This window comes from Lontra canadensis, unplaced genomic scaffold (genome assembly GCF_010015895.1).
Source record: "Lontra canadensis isolate GAN:19392208 unplaced genomic scaffold, GSC_riverotter_1.0 scaffold128, whole genome shotgun sequence".
Lineage (NCBI taxonomy): Eukaryota > Metazoa > Chordata > Mammalia > Carnivora > Mustelidae > Lontra > Lontra canadensis.
The window spans coordinates 1,834,528-1,853,022 of NW_022631122.1; the positions used below are offsets into that span (position 1 = coordinate 1,834,528).

The 18,495-nt window shown below is 39.1% G+C and overlaps 1 protein-coding gene across 4 annotated transcripts in view; it reads right to left on the reverse strand.

The window, feature by feature from the left end:
- CHD2 (chromodomain helicase DNA binding protein 2) overlaps positions 1-18,495 on the reverse strand; it is a 113,318-nt gene that overhangs the window by 55,668 nt on the left and 39,155 nt on the right. For all 4 annotated transcript variants that reach the window (XM_032842339.1, XM_032842338.1, XM_032842340.1 and 1 more), the window contains 8 exons: positions 16,812-17,037; positions 15,207-15,307; positions 14,123-14,167; positions 13,774-13,952; positions 11,723-11,847; positions 10,493-10,709; positions 8,648-8,737; positions 7,656-7,846 (listed from right to left, as the gene is read on the reverse strand). In XM_032842339.1, coding sequence (XP_032698230.1) covers positions 7,656-7,846; positions 8,648-8,737; positions 10,493-10,709; positions 11,723-11,847; positions 13,774-13,952; positions 14,123-14,167; positions 15,207-15,307; positions 16,812-17,037 — 1,174 coding nt within the window. The remainder of the gene's footprint in view (positions 1-7,655; positions 7,847-8,647; positions 8,738-10,492; positions 10,710-11,722; positions 11,848-13,773; positions 13,953-14,122; positions 14,168-15,206; positions 15,308-16,811; positions 17,038-18,495) is intronic.

Here is an 18,495-nt window from a genome sequence, read left to right on the forward strand (position 1 = left end):
AGCTCATGGACACAAGAGAGGGGAAAACAAAAAGGAAAGGGAAATAAACCAACTGAATCAATCCCATCTGTCTACAATGTGGTAACATTAGGTTTCCAATTCTCGGACTAGGTGTACAGTTATCAAGATATTTCAGTATGAGTACCTAAGTACAGACAAGTTATTGTCATGAAACATTCTGCAGAAAAGTTAATAAGCTATCCTTAATATGCTGCAATTTCTTGGGAAAACAAATTCAGAGGTAAGAGAATAATTAGTGGCAATATTACAGCTGTCACTGCATAAAGATGAAAAGTTTGTTACACAATTTCCATCAAAATCCTCATTTTTCATAGATGAAAAAATTCATGGATTATAATCACAGTAAGTAAGGCTATGGTCCCCAAATAAGAATAGCAATACAAGTGATACCAATTTAATAGTATTAGAACTTGCAGACACAAATTTTACTAATAAATTTTAAAACCTGTTACCATAATAATTCTGCCTCAATTCTATAGATAAAAATTTCTCATGTTTAAATCTTAATTTAATCATCTCTGATTTACTACAGGACCCATGGCAGAAGTCCAGAACAGGATACTGGGAACAGATTTCTTTCAAAAAAAAAACAGAAAAGACTGAAGGAAACTTCTTTCATGATTGAAAATAATGTGCACGGTCCTGCCACTAGAAGGCCAGGGAAGCACCTGGAAGAACCAGCTGGGCCCTGTGTGCAGACGCTCAGCACAGAAGAGCAGGCCACAGAAGGACGCTAGAACCAGAAGCTTCGTCAGCCACCGCTTGTCCTCTGACACCAGGTGGCCCTCCTCTGCTGAGGCCAGTCACACTCCAGAAGACAGAATGGCTCCACATTACCCAGAGTCTGGAGGACTCAAAAGCATCTGCCCTCCGAGACGGAAAGTGAGAGCGCAGATGCCCGCACCACCACAGAGCACAACAGCGTCAACGGTCTGCTGCCGGTTCGGAACTGAGAAACAGCCACGCGCTTCATCATGTACTGGGAGGTGGATCAACACCAGCCTCGAAACACCTGCTAACACGTGAAACTGCCCCCTTCGGGGAAGCCGACAAAAAGACCGTTTGGGATAGAAATCTAAAAACATCACTAAAGCTTACGAACTGATAAACCTAAGTTGCATTTTGTCACACTGCTATGCAATGACTCCCGGAACAAAACTAAATGCGTACTTAAAACTAGGTAAGAGGAATAAAAGGAACAATGCCAACTGAACGGTCTCAATGCTAGGGATAGCACCTCACGCACAAAATGTACAAAGCAACTGGAAATCAGGGACTATCACTGTATCAGGCTATTCTCTGAAAAGCTGGGCGACAATTTCAAGAGACTATTTCAATTGACATAATATTCATCATGAATTAAAACTATGTTAGTATAAAAGTTCTAATATGAAATTACTGAATATGGTATTATTTCAATATGAAATTATTTACAAAATTTACTTCCCCTACTGTTTTAGGCAACAAATATTTCCACCTGCCTAGTTTTAGTATTCTTAGTAAATTAAAAGTTAATGTGACACACTATTTCTTTATATACACGCTGAATGGTTTATCAATTGTCTATGATTTCCTTCCCTCTGAACAGCAGAGATGAGTATCTATAACAGAGACTGTAACGCCTATAAGCTAGAAATGTTTCTTATCAGGTCCTTAAGAAAAAGTTTGCTGTTCCCTGCAATAGAAAACTGTCAAGTTAAAATACTACATATGATATAGGGTTATAGGAGTAACCTTAATAATGACATCATGCCACAGCCTAGAGATTATTTTAGAGATTATTTTATTTAGAGATTATTTTAGATTATTTTAGCGTGGTCAGAGTCGTCAAGTTTCTCTACTCACCTTCTGAGGAGTGTTAAATTAGCCTTGAAAAATAAAAGTGAAAAAAGGACAGCCACAAACAAATGAAAACAAAGAATTTCTTGCTAGTAGGTCTGCCTTACAAGAAATCGTGAAGAAGTCATTTAGGCTAAAAGAAGTGATACCCAATGGCAAGATGAGAAATAAAGATCACTGGAAATGATAAAATAGATGTGTAATATGAAAGACAAGCCGGGGTGGGGGTGGGGGGAGGTAGACAAGCCTAAATAAAGCAATAAATGTATCACTGTATTCTTGGGTTTACAACACAAGGAAGGAAGTGAAAACAAAGCCATACTGGAGAAAAGCTGTTATGTTTTACCAGAAATAGGTTAGCATTAATCGGAAGAAGACGGTGATGAGACACATACCAAAAACTCTAGCAACCAGTAAGAAAATAACTTTTTTAAAAAATCAATTAACAGAAGAATTCAAATGGCACACTAGAAAATAACTGTTAAGAAAAAAAAAAGATAATAACCGTTGAAACAAAAAAAGGCAGTAACAGAAACAAACAAAAAAGAAAGAAAACATGTGGGGGGGGGAGCAGAACAGCATACATAAATCCAACCATAGCAAGAATAACATTACATGTGAATGAACTAAACCCTCAAAAGGCAGAGACTGTCAGACCAGATTAAAAAAGGAAGATGAACCATATGTTGTCTAAAAGAATCACATTTCAAACTCATAAAACGAAGCTGAAAGTGAAGTGATGGAAAACAGTATACCATGCAGTTACCAAAAGAGAGCTAAAGAGCTGTCATCGCACACAAAACAGATCTAAAGAACAAGAGATATTACTAGAGATAAAGAGGGACATACATTTCATGATAAAAAGATCAATGATCAGGAACACAGAACAATTACAAAAGTGCACAAACCTAACACCCAAGCCTCTCAAATACATGAAGGAAAACCTCACAGAACCGAAAGTAGTAGATCATTCAACTACAGTTAAATATGGAAATGTTTCACTGTCAATAACAGACAGAACTAGACACGAAGTCAATAAAGCTATCTAAGACTTGACTAAGACTATTAACTAAGTTGATGTACTAAATAGAATACCCTATGAAAGCGAAGTATTATTCTTTTCAAGTGCACAAAGAACATTCTCCAAAATAGAAAACATACTACAGCATTTAACAAGTAACAGTAAATCCAATTAAAACATATTCTTTAAGACAAAATTAAATTATGAATCATTAGGGAAGTACCTAAATATTTTAAATTAACCAGCACATTTAAAACAAAAACCATGCATCAAAGAAGAAATCACAAGGGGCGCCTGGGTGGCTCAGTGGGTTAAAGCCTCTGCCTTCAGCTCAGGTCATGATCCCAGGGTCCTGGGATCGAGCCCCGCATCAGACTCTCTGCTCAGCAGGGAGCCTGCTTCCTTTCCTCTCTCTGCCTGCCTCTCTGCCTACCTGTGATCCCTGCCTGTCAAATAAATAAATAAAATCTTTAAAAAAAAAAAAAAAAAAGAAGAAATCACAAGAGCAATCGGAAAAGGTGAAACTGAATTAAAGTCAAAACACATGAGATCAATATTCAGAGAACGCAGCAAAAGCAGCATGTGGAGGGTAAGCTATACCTTTAAACACCCATACTGAGAAAAGGAAAAAAGGTCTTAAATCAATAATCTGAGCTTCTACCTTAAGAGAAAATGAGACAATTAAATCAAAGGCAATAATAAAGATGAGGAAAGAGATACATAAAATAGAAAACAGGAAAAAAAAGGTCACAAGTTGTTTTCTTTGAAAACATCCTCCAAATTGTTAAACCTTTACCTGAAATGACCAAAAAAAAAAAAAAAAAAAAAAAAAAAAGATAAGACGCAAATAACCACAACCAGAAATTACTGAGAACACAATTTATTCTTCAAAAGGTAAAAGGATTATAAGGAAACACTATAACATTATGCCAACAAATCAGACAACTTAGACAAAATGGACAAATTCTTAGAAAGACACAGATTAACAAAACTAAGTGAAAAACAAACAGAAAACCTGAATAGGTCTACAACTAGAAATTGAATTAGTCATTAAAAATTTTCCCACAAAGAAAAACTAGGCCCATCCACATGGCTACACTGGTAAATCCTATCAAATATTTTAAGAAGAAGTTAACACCAAGCTAATAAATTCTTTCAGGAAATAAGGGAAGAAAGAACATTTTCCAATTCATTCTATTACGCTGATACCAAAGCCAGGCAGACATTACACATACGCACACACACAAACACAGAACTAGAGACTAATATTCCTCAAAAACACAGATGCAGAAGTCTTTAACAAAATATTAGCAAAATGAATGCAGAAACACAAAAAAGGATGCAACATCATAACTAAGTCAGATTTATCACAGGAATGAAAGGCTGTCTTAACATCTATAAAGTAACTAATATACCATATTGGTAAAATAAAGAACAAAAATCATAGTCCCCTCAAGAGACCCAGGGAAGGGGGTGGGAAGCATGTGACAAAATCCAACACTCATTCATTATAAAAACTCACAAAAACCAGGAATAGAATAACACTTCCTCTACCCAATAAAGGGTATTTTCAAAAATTCTATAGCCAATATCCTGTTCCTAATTCTATTCAACACAGACATTCTAGAGAATACCACTAGAGCAAGAAATAAGAGATATCCATCCACAAGGTACAAGATCCTATATCTAGAATGTGATCCTGTATCTAGAAAACACTGGGAAATAAAGAACAGCAAAAACTGTGGAAATAATTCAAGATCTCTATAAAAAACTCTATTACAATACGAAAACTACATTTAAAAAAATTCCAATCAAAATCAAAATAAGTAGGAATAAAGTTAACAAAAGAAATGTAAGACTTATGGGCTGAAAACTACTAAACACTGTTGAGAAAAATTACAGATAATCTAAATAAACAGGAAACTTTCTGTGATGAATAGCTTAAAAAGCTCAATACTGTTATAAGATAATAATTCTCTCTAAATTCTCTCTAAATCGCTCTAAATAAATCTCTCTAAATTCAACATAATACCTATCAAAGTTCTGGAAGATTTCTTTTCCTTTCAGACATCAACAAGCTGATCCTAAAATGCCTATGAGAATACAAAGGATCAAGAATAGCCAAAATATTTTTAATAAAGACAAAACTGAACTTATATCTCACCATTTTAAGAATCAGTGTAAAGCCTCAGTAATCAAGACAGTGTGGCATCAGCATAAGGACAGAAATACATACCAACAAATCAGAACTGAGAATCCAGAAACAGAACCTTATATTCATGATCTCAACTGATTTTCAACAAAGGTACCAAGGCAATTCAATAAAGAAAAAAATACTCTTTTCAATAAATGGCACTGGGACAATTTCCAAAATCCCACTGCAAAAAAATATGACCTTAAGTCCTCATGCTTCACACTGTAACAAAAAATGCAAAATGGAATAGAGACCTAAACATAAGAATTAAAATTCCCATTAAGAAAATAAAGAAGTGGGGCACCTGGGTGGCTCAGTGGGTTAAAGCCTCTGCCTTCAGCTCAGGTCATGATCCCAGGGTCCTGGGATCGAGCCCCGCATCGGGCTCTCTGCTCAGTGATGAGTCTGCTTCCCTTCCTCTCTCTCTGCCTGCCTCTCTGCCTACTTGTGATCTCTGTCTAATAAATAAATAAAATCTTTAAAAAAAAAAAAAAAAAGAAAGAAGTGGGGCGCCTGGGTGGCTCAGTGGGTTAAGCCTCTGCCTTCGGCTCAGGTCATGATCTCAGGGTCCTGGGATCGAGCCCCGCATCAGGCTCTCTGCTCAGCAGGGAGCCTGCTTCCCCCTCTCTCTCTGCCTGCCTCTCTGCCTACTTGTGATCTGTCAAATAAATAAATATTCTTAAAAAAAAAAAATAGGCAAGAGGCTTAAACAGATATTTCACCAAAGATAGACAAATGGCTAATGAACATATGAAAAGATGTCATCACAGAAATGGGATTCTGAGCCACAATGAAATGCCACTACACTCCTCCTAGAATGACTAGACCCCAAAAGACTGACAACTTCCAAGTACTGGTGAGGATACTGAGAAACTGAAAATTCAAACACTTCTGGTAAGAATGGCAAATGGAACACAGTCTGGTAGCTTCTTAAGTTAAAGATATACTTTCCCAACAATCCGGCAATTTCACTAAGTATCTAATGAAGATAAATATAAACATATGTCCACACACAGTCGCGACAGCCCAAAACTGAAGCAACCCAAATGTCCATTAACTAGTGACCGGTCACACATAAAATGGAACATTACCCCATTTTAACAGACTAACTCCCGATAAACTCTATGACACAGAGGAATCTCAAAAATATTATGCTAAATGTAACAAGCCAAAAACAAAAGACTACTTTTCAGGATTCCATTTATATGAAATTTCTACAAAAGTTAAATCTCTAGAGATGAAAACCAATTAGCGATTGCCTAAGGCTTGAGGCAGAAGCAGAAACTAACTACAAACAGATAAGAGGAAACTTTTCTGGGTGAAGAAAATATTCCAAAACTAGATTAGGATGGGTGCACAACTCAAGAAATTTACTAAAAAATACTGAATGGCATCCTTGCAATTGTGTATTTTATGGTATGTAAACAGTATCTCAACAGTGTTTACCAAAAGTTAACACATGGGGGACGGGAGCACTTTTATGTTTTTCATTACGTTATCAAAAACGCCTTGCTCAATTTATGGCACATAGCAGGCACTCAAATCTTTTCTGAGTTAAAAAAAACTGTGGAGCATTTCCCTGTCAATGTGACAAGCCTTGGCTGCCTACCGCATGCCAGAAGCTACTCTAGGCAATGTGGACAATCGATGAATTACGGGAACACGATCCCTGCAGCTTCTGATGCGTAAATCTAATGACAGGAGATGAATGAGGAAGAAATGAGGAAAGGGAGGTGCCATGAAGAAAATAAGACAAGGGTAGGTGATAAGCCCATCGAACAGGCAGCTTCAGTTGGGTGGTCCGAGGAGACATCAAAAAGGAGGTGGTCACATAGGCTGAGGCAAAAATGTCAAGACGTGACTGGCCACGTGAAGATGAGGAGGAGGGAGAAGAGCCCAGACAAAAAGGGCGGCAGGGGCTTGGCACGTTACAGACACAGAAAGAGGACGGAACAGCTGAATCAGAATGAGTGGTGAATAAAGTGGGATGGGAGGAGTCAGAGTACTACTGAAGGGCCGCACAGACCCACGTCTTCCAAGTTAGGGTAACGACTTCTGATTTCATTCTAAGCATCAGTGAATGCCACTGGATAACTTTAACTTTTAGGAAACGTGCATGGCATCTCTCCCATAAAAATCTTCTCAATAAAAACATTCCATGATTCTTTACTAAGTTAAAGATCTGAGTAACACCTAATGCTGATGACTTCTATTATCAAAGGTTGGGTTTAAGATACTAATGCTTATCACAATCTGCATCTTATATACGTCATCTCAACTACTGATTACCTTGTAACAGAGAGGTCTGAGGTTTCCTATTTACCAATTATTTCCCCAATGCATTAACGGATTTCAACATCTGGTAGATAACAGCCTTTTCCTCCTTGACGTCATGCGGAATTCTGTGCCTCCTCACATTTATCACGGAACAGTTTACTAATTTTGTTCCTGCCCCAGTTTCACGTTTTGCTATCCCCAAATCATGCCATCTGTTTTCTCTAAGGTCTGTTTTTCAAAAATTAAAAAGCATCGGCATTTCAGACATTCTGCATCTTTTGAAATACACAGGAAGGAGCTTACTTCTCCGGCATAATAAAGTGCAGCAAGGACCAGAGCTCTTTGAGGGAATTCTGAAGAGGGGTCCCCGTAATCAGGAGCCTATGGTGGGACTTGAAATCAATCAGAGTTTTATACAACAAAGAGTCATCATTCTTCAACCGATGGGCTTCATCCACTCCCAGAAAGGCCCAGTTAATACTGCCCAGCACAGTCTAAAGTAAAAACAAAACAGAACGAGCCACCAGGTCAGAAGGGAACCCAAAAGTACTTTCAAGTGTTAATTATCTCTGTGCAAATACCATCACAAAGGTATACATAGACAACATTTATTCTTCACGGACTTAAATTGTATTAGGAGGCCTCTGTTTATTCTGTCTCTGGCTAGACTGGGGTCTACTCAGAAGAGCACATCACCATCCAAAAGGTATTGGGGGGGAGGGGACACCTCTTAGACCAGGCACTGCTGCATGCCCTACAGCAAGAACACAAAAATTGGTATGCTGGGCAAAAACAATACAAGAACAAAAAAAACACAATTGTGCAGTCTCTCGTTCATTAAGATTCTTCTCTGCCTCTTCTCCACCCCAACCCTGAAGCACAGAAACACCAAGAGCCACCGAATTGAACTCATTTACACTTATTATCACCAACGGGACCAACTGCCGCATTTCTTAGTAATTGTAGAAAAGAGATGGTGTAAAGACCTTCATTCAGAGACTGTTCACATCATCTGTTGTGGAGAAATTCCTTGACAAAGATATGATGGGAAGTGCCCGGGGGCGCTCAGGTAAGTTACTGGCCTCAGTACACTTTCATCCTGTTTAATTCCATTGGACTAAGCAATCTAAAGTCCCCTTCAACTGTAAGATTCTGATTTTTATTTACAACCTTAATATTCTTTGTGGATTGTTTGTTCATTTGTTTGCTTTTTAAAATAAATACAGAGAAGTAACATGGCAAGCAGGAAGCACAGACCCCACCATTTGGACAAGTCACATTACAAAATTACACACCTTATCTTTTAAGAGGATCTCATATGTTGTTATAAGTGCATTGAACTTGAGTCTTTTAGTCTGAGAATGAATCCATTCATACTCCCGTATCTAGAAGAGAAATCAGTAATTAAGATACAATTTCTACTTTCACCTTTCTGTATCACCAGTAGTCTTGTGATAAACATGCCAAATAAAAAACAAACCTGACTAGAATTTAATGAATATTTTATACATTCTAAACTGACCTAAGCAACCACAATATAGAGCCATAAGATAATTAAAAGATCACCGAACGGCAAAAACTTTACTGCCAGAATTCAAATAAACTGTCATCTTCCCCCACCTGCGCCCCAAAATATTTGACCAAAACATGCACTGCATCTGTAATTAAACCCCAGTAAGTTGAACTTATCTAGTGATCCCCCAAATGTTAATTTTCTTAAGAATATTTTAGTATTCTTTGCTCTTTGGTAGGGCAATACTCTAATTAACAAGTAGAACAAATCCCAACCTCTACCTCGGGTCAGAAATGTCATTAACTTAGAGCAGAAAGATGTGGCCTCCAAGGAAAAGGAAAGGGAAGGTTACGGGATAAAATGTAATTTCATATGAATGAAAATAATGAATGTAAAGGAAAACAAAAACTACCACATTCATACTGCAGTGTGTGGACAACAGGGCAAGGAGTGTGGGTGGAGATCACCACCAAGGGGGAATAAAGAACAGAGAAAAGAAATGTTGGGAGTTCACATAGAAAACTTCTCTGACTCCCCAAGTTTTCAGAGTTCACTTTGTCTTCAGATTTGAATGCAGTGACTGAAGCCATTCTGCATAATCTAAGAAGGTTTTTTCTTTCAACTTTTATAACAGTTAACAAATGGATTCACAAAGCTAAGAGCGACTATATGCTTAGAAACTCAAAATCAGAGCCATGAAATCTGCCAGGGTTTAGACAATTTGAATGAAAATATTTAATATATAACACATGTCTCAAAGGTTTGAGGATTCCTGATGGCTTGCTCTTGTGATGAGCAATCCCCCAGAAACAGTTCACTCTAACATACAGTAATGAACACACAGTAATGACAGAACAAAGGTCTGGGACCAGACCATTCTCTGTCCTGACCCCAGCTCTGCCACATTCTAGCTGGCCTGGAACGACTGTTATACTCTTTGAGTCCTTTACTTCATCAATTGGTTAGGAAGAGTGGCATCTACTTGGAGGACGATCGTGGGGGTTACAGGTAATATACACAAAGCACCCAGCATGGGCCCTCGCACATAACAGGTACTTTTGGAAAAGTCAATTATTATCAAGAAATGACTTGCTAAACAAAGAGCAAACCAAGCCTCTGTTTTCTGAGTTCCTACTACTCACGTTAAGGTTGAAAACAGAGAAGTAATTCTCATTTCTATAGCCCTAGCATGGCTCATTGTCCTTTCTCTTTATTCCTTCCTTACAAGTTCTATAACCTCATCCCATTAAAAGGCTGAGAAACAAACTCTAAGAACTCAATTTTAGCAGCAGCTCTCTGCTTAAACAGCAAAAATAATATTAACATTCTATGAGGTATTAATTCCATCCTCTAAATAAGTGGTCTTGGAAATACAAAAGACAGAAGAAAAATACTGCAATCCCACTAAAAGAGATTCCCATTCATATACTGCCATTGCTTTCCCTTAACATAGTAAGCATGTTTTAAAGACTATCTCCGTTGCATTTTTGTGATATATCAATCTCCCAACATTGGGGGCATGGCAGTGTCAGAATCATAATGTTACTAAAGACTATAATGGTTTTAGGTCAATTTCCAAAATACATTTATAACACAGATTCTATCCCAATTCTTTTTGTTTACACACCGTATTTCTGCTCATCAGGTCACCTATGTAAACCACTACGTTAATCTCTGGTGCCCAGATTTCAAACTCCCTCTGCCATGAGGTGAGGGTGGATAAAGGGACGACTATAAGAAAGGGGCCATACAGCTGGTGTTGGTGGAACAGGTAGGAGAGGAATGATATGGTCTGGATGGTCTTTCCTAGGCCCATTTCATCAGCAAGGATTACACTGTTACTTCTGCAGAAAGAGAAAAATAAAAACAAAACAAAATCATTAGTTCACACACATACACACACACACACACATAAAGAACAAGGACATTATAGCCTCAGAATTCACCAAGCAAGGCACTGGTCCCAAGCCCCAACCGAATTTCCTCTCCTGCATGAAAAGAAAGTAGAAGCTATAAAATAGCAAAATAAGTGATCTGAGTATGACCCAAATTTGGGTTTCCATCAGAGCCTATTCAGACTATATTCTTCACCTTGCACTTTGGTCTTTCTTTTACATCTACCCCTTGTAACAGAGAAGGCAGGTTTTATTATACCGAGGTGTCCAAGAACATGACCTTGGGCTCCGCCATTACAGAAAGCAGAGGAAAACTGGCTATCATGTGCTTCTTCCAAAAGCACCCACCCACTGCACTGCAGGCCACTGGGTTGTTTAATGCTATGCACACTACTCCCTAGGCCTCTGTGCTGCAGGGCCTGTGGCTTGTTTTAAATACAGAACAATCTATACCAGAGGTAGGCTAAGGTTAGATTTCTGAATCCACCCTACACCTACCAAATGAGAGTATCTGGGAAAGGGCTCAGGGATCTGAACTTTTAAACAGACACTTCCGGATATTCTGATGCAGCTGTATTCTTTTGATCACACTTTGAGAAACACTGTTCTAGGAAACAGTCTGGATTTCAACTGGACACCAACAGGAGAGGATTGTCCAGATGGAAGAAAAACACTCAAAGAAATGGCCAGAGTACGAAAGTATATTGGGAAATAAAAAACAGCCCATTTGACATGGAATCAGGAATAGATATATGGCAAAAGGCAATCTACCCTCAGATAACTAATTAACCAAGTACTCTTTAAGATTAAAATGATATTACACACACGTATAAACTCCTAGAAGAGCCTTCCCTCACATACTTTTTCCGTTTCTGTAATACACAACAGAAAAAAATCATTATTTGCACTTAACAATAAAGAAGCCAGAAACCGTAAAGAAAATTTCATATTTTTCTACCTACTTGCACCAGGAATGAGCAAGCCAGTTGAGGCCTTCTAGCTGATAATCACGGAGCTCCAGATTCTCCCCTCCTAAATATGCCGGTTGTTTCTTTAAAGCCACAAATCGTGGTCTCTGCTTCAAGGCCTGAAAAACCAAAATTAAAGCCCCGGTCTGAAGACGACTTTCTTGCTGTTCCTATGTTAAAATGCTAGACGTGATTTATGCTCTCTGAACCACAGCACAAAAGTTTAAATTCCAGATCTGTGACACGAACCCCACCCAGCCCAGCCCACCGCCTTTCACTGTAGTCTATATTCCCAAAGCCTAAAGCATCCCAAATAGTTCTCGGCTGGCCTGCTCCTGGTCCTGCAGTCAGTCCGTGAACATTACACAGCACTTGTTTTATAATGTCTCTATCTTACAGCAGGCAGTGAGTGCCATACAATCATCTTTATGTTATCTCGTTTAAACTGTACGACACCTCTGGGAAAGTCTGCACACACGTTTAAACCCAGCAGAACTTTACTGTGATAGCATTTGCAAATTCTGAAATGTAGCCCCCATCTAGCTGGGAACGCCAGGTATGTGAGTTTGGTTTTCTTAATGAAATGGTGTGAAGGATGGAGTCGTCTATCTAGTAGGGCCATGTCTCTATGGTTTGACGAAATACGGATTCCACGGCTAAATCCATTTGGGAAACAATGTAATAAAAGTTACATAAATTTCATTACTCGTGACTTTTCCAAATCTAAAATGCTTGTGCATATTGTGAATTTATAGGGAAAATTCATTTAGAAATGCTTCCCAAAGTTCGTGGCCGCAAAGTCTTTTTTCAGGGACTATTTCCCTTGAAGATTAGGATTCTATGGAATTAGCACCCTACTATGTGAAGTATCACCCTAAAATCTGTTTGATAAGGTGGTCACGGATCATCTCAGCTCTCCTCTGTGAGCAGCCCACAGTAAACAAATCTGATTCTTTGTGCTCAGCCACCAAACACCGCATCCACTTCTGCCAAGTCTCCCCATCGTGCTTCTGCCATCTGATCCTCCCGTCCCTCCATGACTTCCCTTGTCCTCCCACTGTTCTTTCCTCAGGGACTTGTATGGCATCTTCCTGGCTGGACCTTCTGGCTTTTTAAGTAGCGCCTCCAGAGTCTCCTGCACACTGCTGTGAGATGGGGCTAAATACAGCTTCCATCCTGCTGCTCTTCTCACATCAGAACCCACAGGGTAAAGCCCAAAATACCCTTCACAGTATTCAAGGTGCCTATTCAAGCACCTTCAAGGAACTCGGACCCAAATGCACTCGCTGACGTCACTTTCCTCTCTTCCCAAAGAACAGCTTTCACCTGCATCCTTCCTGGGAAGGCAATAAACCAGGGCCCCCTTTGTCTACCAGGCATTAACCCCTTCTTCAAGGACCAGGGCAGTTCAAGCACCACAACCTCCTCTTTAACTCTTTCAAACCTCCTCAAGGACTACCAGAGCTCAGTGACTTCTACCTCTGTGCTTCTCGGACCAGAAATTCTTTACTATACTCACTGCCCCCTCGGTTACATACTGCGTTTCACTGATGGAGGCTCGGTGCCATGAACTGGATGTCAACTTCTCAGAGACAGAGCCACGTCTTACACAGACTTTTGTTACCGAGGCACACCACTTTACATGGGCAGTGGATTCCGGTGAAGGGAAAGGATCTGAACAATCAATCTAGCAACTGAAAAAGCCTATATATTTGGGCTCTAATGGAGAATTCAGAGCCTCTCCCCTTTCCTGTTAGTTCTCTTTAAAGGACTTAAATTCTTTCAGATATTCTGCACATTGTCTCTAATTAGACATACCTGGGGTCTGTGAATTTTAAGAATAAAGAGATCAGCAGAGCCATTATACAACTCATGCTCTCCCTTTGTTTTAATATTTAACTTTGATGTCAAGGTTAATTCATCTTCTTTCACTTCAAAATGGGAATTATCATTTACTTTTGTAGTATTTTTCTCTTCCCAATATCTATGTGACCAACCCTATCAATACTTCTTTCCCCTGGAAAAACAAAAGCCAGCAATCACACCTTGCATTCTCTCGTCGGGATGGTTTTCGAGTTGTTCCGACTATGGAAGCTGTCAATGCAGCTCTGGAACTTCTTGCCAATCAAAGCTTCATCTTCCCAGCTACACTCTGAATAGGGCAATCCCATCCATTTGCATAGATATTCAGGTTCATTTGAAGGTGCCGGCTTCCGACTATGAGCTATTTAATATATAAAAAATTGTAGGTTAGCATCTGTCATTAAAGGAAGGGGAGTGACAATCCTGTTTTACGTGTAACCACTGAATCACCACATGGACAAACAGTGAATACTCTGCAAAACGCGAATTGTTCTTACATGCTAACATTTATTAACCAGAGCTTTTGCTTACCTGGAAAATCTGTCTGACCCAGTGTAGATTTGCTGGTCTTCACAGCTAAGCAAAAGGAAAATAAAATAGAAAAATTACCACTATAACCAAGAAAAGAGTGACACTTTAGGGCCTACAAGTAAGAATACAAATATATTCTACAATGTTGTATCAAAAAAGGAAGGAAGGAAGGGAGGAAGGAAGGGAGGGAGGGAGGGAGAAGGAGAAACAGTCCTGTGCTCACAGCCCTGTGGATCTACTACCGCATTCCTCTGTTCCCTCTTTACAACAAAACTCCCCAGAAGACTTGCTCCTACTCACTGTCTGCCTTACTGTCTCTTGAAGCCACCCCAATCAGACCTGTATTCCCACCACTCCACGGATCCAATTCACTAGCACCACACGGGGGCCAAACTCAAGGATCATATCTTGTCCTCACCACATTCGGCTAGCAGCGTTTCCTCCTTCCCAAGCCCCCTGTATCACTTGGCGTCCAGGATATAATCCCTCAGCCGCCGTCCAATCTCACTGACTCTTCTTTGTCTCCTGTGGCTTCTTCCTGACTTCCAGAACGTGGAATGTTCTCAGACTTCCTATTCTCACTATGTATACTATTTCTGATAATCTCAGTATATCTTAGGCTTTAAATACTATCTATGCAGTGATAAATTCCCAAATTTAAATCTCCAGCACAGACTTAAGATCTCAACTCCAGGCTCACATATGCTACAGCCTTCACAATACTTCCCACTCAGACAACAAAGAAGTATAGCAAACTTAGAAATATCAAACCAAGTTCTTGATTTCCATTCCAAAAATCAGCTCTTCCAGGTCTTAACCTTTCATTTCAGTCAATAGTACCTGTATTCTCCTATTTGCTTGCGTCAAAAATCATGGCATCCTACTTGACATCTTTTTCTCTCATCCCCCACACCCAAATATACCAGCAAATCTCGTTAACTTTTCCTTCAAAATAAATCTAGGTATCCATATACTGTCAAAAAGTGAAACCACAAAACACATTTTTTAATTTACATTACCCCAAAACCAAAAGCCATTATTCGTGGAGCTCAAACACTGCTGAAACAAGTTTCCATGTGCTCACCAATTACTCTTTCAACTATCTGATACTGTTTGTTCAACTCTGAGGCCAGCTCTTGTTGGCAGTTAAAATATTCCACATCTTCAGGAGAGACTTTTCCTAACCTAGACACAAGACAGAAAAAATACATCCCAGTTAGATTTGGGAGACCTAAAAAAAAAAAAAAAAAAAAAAAAAAGATTTGGGAGACCTATACACATCTCTCAAAGTCAAAAAGAGGAAAAAGAAACTGAGTCTCTACTTCCATCTGTCCTTTAGCAATTCCTTTACTAGTTATTAGGCCAGATATTTCATAAAAAACGTACTTTTAGAAAACCTTTTAGAAAACTGGGACACCTAGGTGATTCAGTTGGTTAAGCATCTGCCCTTGGCTTGAGTCATGATCCCAGGGTCCTGGGATCAAGCCCCACATCAGGCTCCCAATCAGCAGGGGGCCTGCTTCTTTCCCTCTCCCTCTGCCTACCACTCTGCCTACTTGTGTTCTCTGTCAAATAAATAAAATCTTAAAAAAAAAAAAAAAAAAAAGGAAAACCTTACACTCATAGGACACACCAGTTGTTCTTTCTTTAAAAAGACCTAAAAATAACTTTGTGTGACAAATTCATATATCTAAACAGAACAGGCAATAAAACCGTTTTCCAGATTTAAAAGGAAATGTGCCTGTTTTTCATGTAGGTATGTACTTTAAGAATGATTCGATGTAGCTTTTATGGAAAACTAGTTAGTTTTGGCACCAAAATTCTACAGAAGGATGACAGGAGCAACCTGAAATGAAATACTACTGTACTTCTGAGGATTTTAAATTTCTAACCACTTTACAACCAACCCCATCTTTAGGACACTCAAAGGAAAAATAAGGGATTTACTGAAGAAACATCTTGTGCATAGTAGTAAAAGGGAAACTAGAACCCATCTGGCCCTATTTCTAACACAAAATAACCTGACCCCATTACACTGACAGGTCTGTCTTCAGGGTTCAACCTGATGATTAGTTTAGGTTTGTGGCTGCTACCGCCCCCACCTATTTCTCATATGCAACTCGGCCACATTCAAAGTTGTAAGAAAACAAACAACACAACAGTCTATCACAGCTTCAGAAGTTATGTGTTTGTCTCACCATTTCTGCAAACTGTATAAAACTAAGAATAGTATTAAGTGCACCAGAACCCAGACAGTTCTGGAATATGAGCTCCTGACATGTAAGCTACCCCAGAAAACAGGGAGTAACAAGGTGTTTAGGAGCTCCGGCTGCCAGAGTTCCAATCCTGGGTCCCCTAGAAAAGCTGCGCTGTGCCTCACTCTTCTACCTTAAAATGTGTTACGTACAACAGAGAGAATCTCATGGGCTTATTTTGAGGATTAAAAATAATGCGTGCACAAAATGCTCCATAAACTACTTATTATTAATTAAACTCTACAAACTTTGTGGCCATATAGAAGTACAGAGTGTCTTCGGGTCACAATTTTATAAACTGGAATTACAGCTGGCTCAGTGCTCAGATAATCAAGACAAAATTCAAGTTCCTAGACAGCTGTGTGCTCCACGCATTACTGAAAAACCTTCCCTTCCCTCAACGCTGCAAATATACCACCGCTTCAAAAATGTACCATTGCTTGATTTCATCCTCTTTCTTCTTGAAGTTCTCTAATTTTTTTAGGCCCTTCACTTTCTGCTGCTGTAAGGATTCTTCGCTCTCCCATGTGCTGTGGATGTAAGACCAACCCTTCCACTTGATGAGGTACTGGACTTCGCCTTCATCCTTTTCAGTGTCAAAGTCACCACTAGGGTCTCCATTAGCTTCGATCGCATATACAGTAGTAGAAGCTCCAGTGGCTACAAAAGGATTTGGGTAAACTTTAAAAAGTACATTAAGCCAGACATTGAAAGCTTCTCAAGCACATATCCTTTTCTGGATGAAACACCAAAGTCCTCTGACTTAAAAACATGCAGAAATTCACAAACAATATAGGATGGACAAGATCTGTTATTTCAAGTATTTTCAAAGTCCAAACCTAATTTCTGTACTTTAAAATATTTTCCAGGGGTGCCTGGGTGGCTCAGTGGGTTAAGCCTCTGCCTTCGGCTCAGGTCTTGATCTCAGGGTCCTGGGATCGAGCCCCGCATCGGGCTCTCTGCTCAGCAGGGAGCCTGCTTCCCCCCCTTCTCTCTCTGCCTGCCTCTCTGTGTACTTGTGATCTCTGTCAAGTAAATAAATTAAAAAATCTTAAAAAAATAAATAAATAAAAAGTATTTTCCAGAATTTGCTGGTGAAGTTAAAGAAATCCTTTTGTCCAAACACAATTAAAATGGAAGAGAAGCACCCTTTTGGTTTGGTCCCTCTTGACTCATAAAACAAGTCTATCTCCCCAGAAATACTAAGAAAATAAAAATTCCCACCACCACCCAATGCCAATTACCATCCCATCCAAAGTTCTCTGTTTACTCTCTTAACCTCAAGTGAGGCTGGATGAAGGAAAAAAAAAAAAAAAAGACAGAGAAAAAAGAATTAGGCAATAATTTGATATTTTCTATATGGAAGGTTACCTCAAAGAAACTGAGTTAGGCGATACCTCAAATTAGATATAAAAAAAAATCTTTGCTATCATCCACAAATGTATTTAGCCAGTTTGATACATTTCACAAGGAGATTCAGAAACACCTAATTAAAGGTAAATTTGTTTAATGTCTAAGCAAGAATCTCTGCTACATCACTGCTTTTTAAGAGATTAACACATCTTTACCATCTTAATTTTTAAGTCTCAAAGGCATATTGCACATATCCCTATATCCTCCACAATGAACCATGAGACTGGCTCAAAAAAACTCCCACAGTTCATGCAAACTGTACTACTAGGTATTTACCCAAAGGATACAAAAACACTGATTCGAAGAGACCTAAGCACCCCAGTGTTTATAGCAGCACTATCAGCAACAGCCGAATTATGGAAGGAGTCCAAACATCCACTGATAAATGAGTGGATAAAGAAAATGGAATATTACTCAGCCATAAAAAAGAATGGTATCTTGCTGTTTGCAACACCAGAAATGGAACTAGAGAGTATTATGTTCAGTAAAATAAGTCAGAGACAAATACCATGTAACTCCACTCATGTGGAGTTCAAGAAATAAAACAGATAAACATAGAGGAAAACAGAGATGCAAACCAGAAAACAGATTCTTAATTGTAGAGAACAAGTTGATGGTTACTAGAAAGGAGGTAGGGTGGGCGGGGATGGGTAGAAACAGGTGATGGTGACTAAGGAGTGAAGTTGTGATGTGCACCAGGTAATG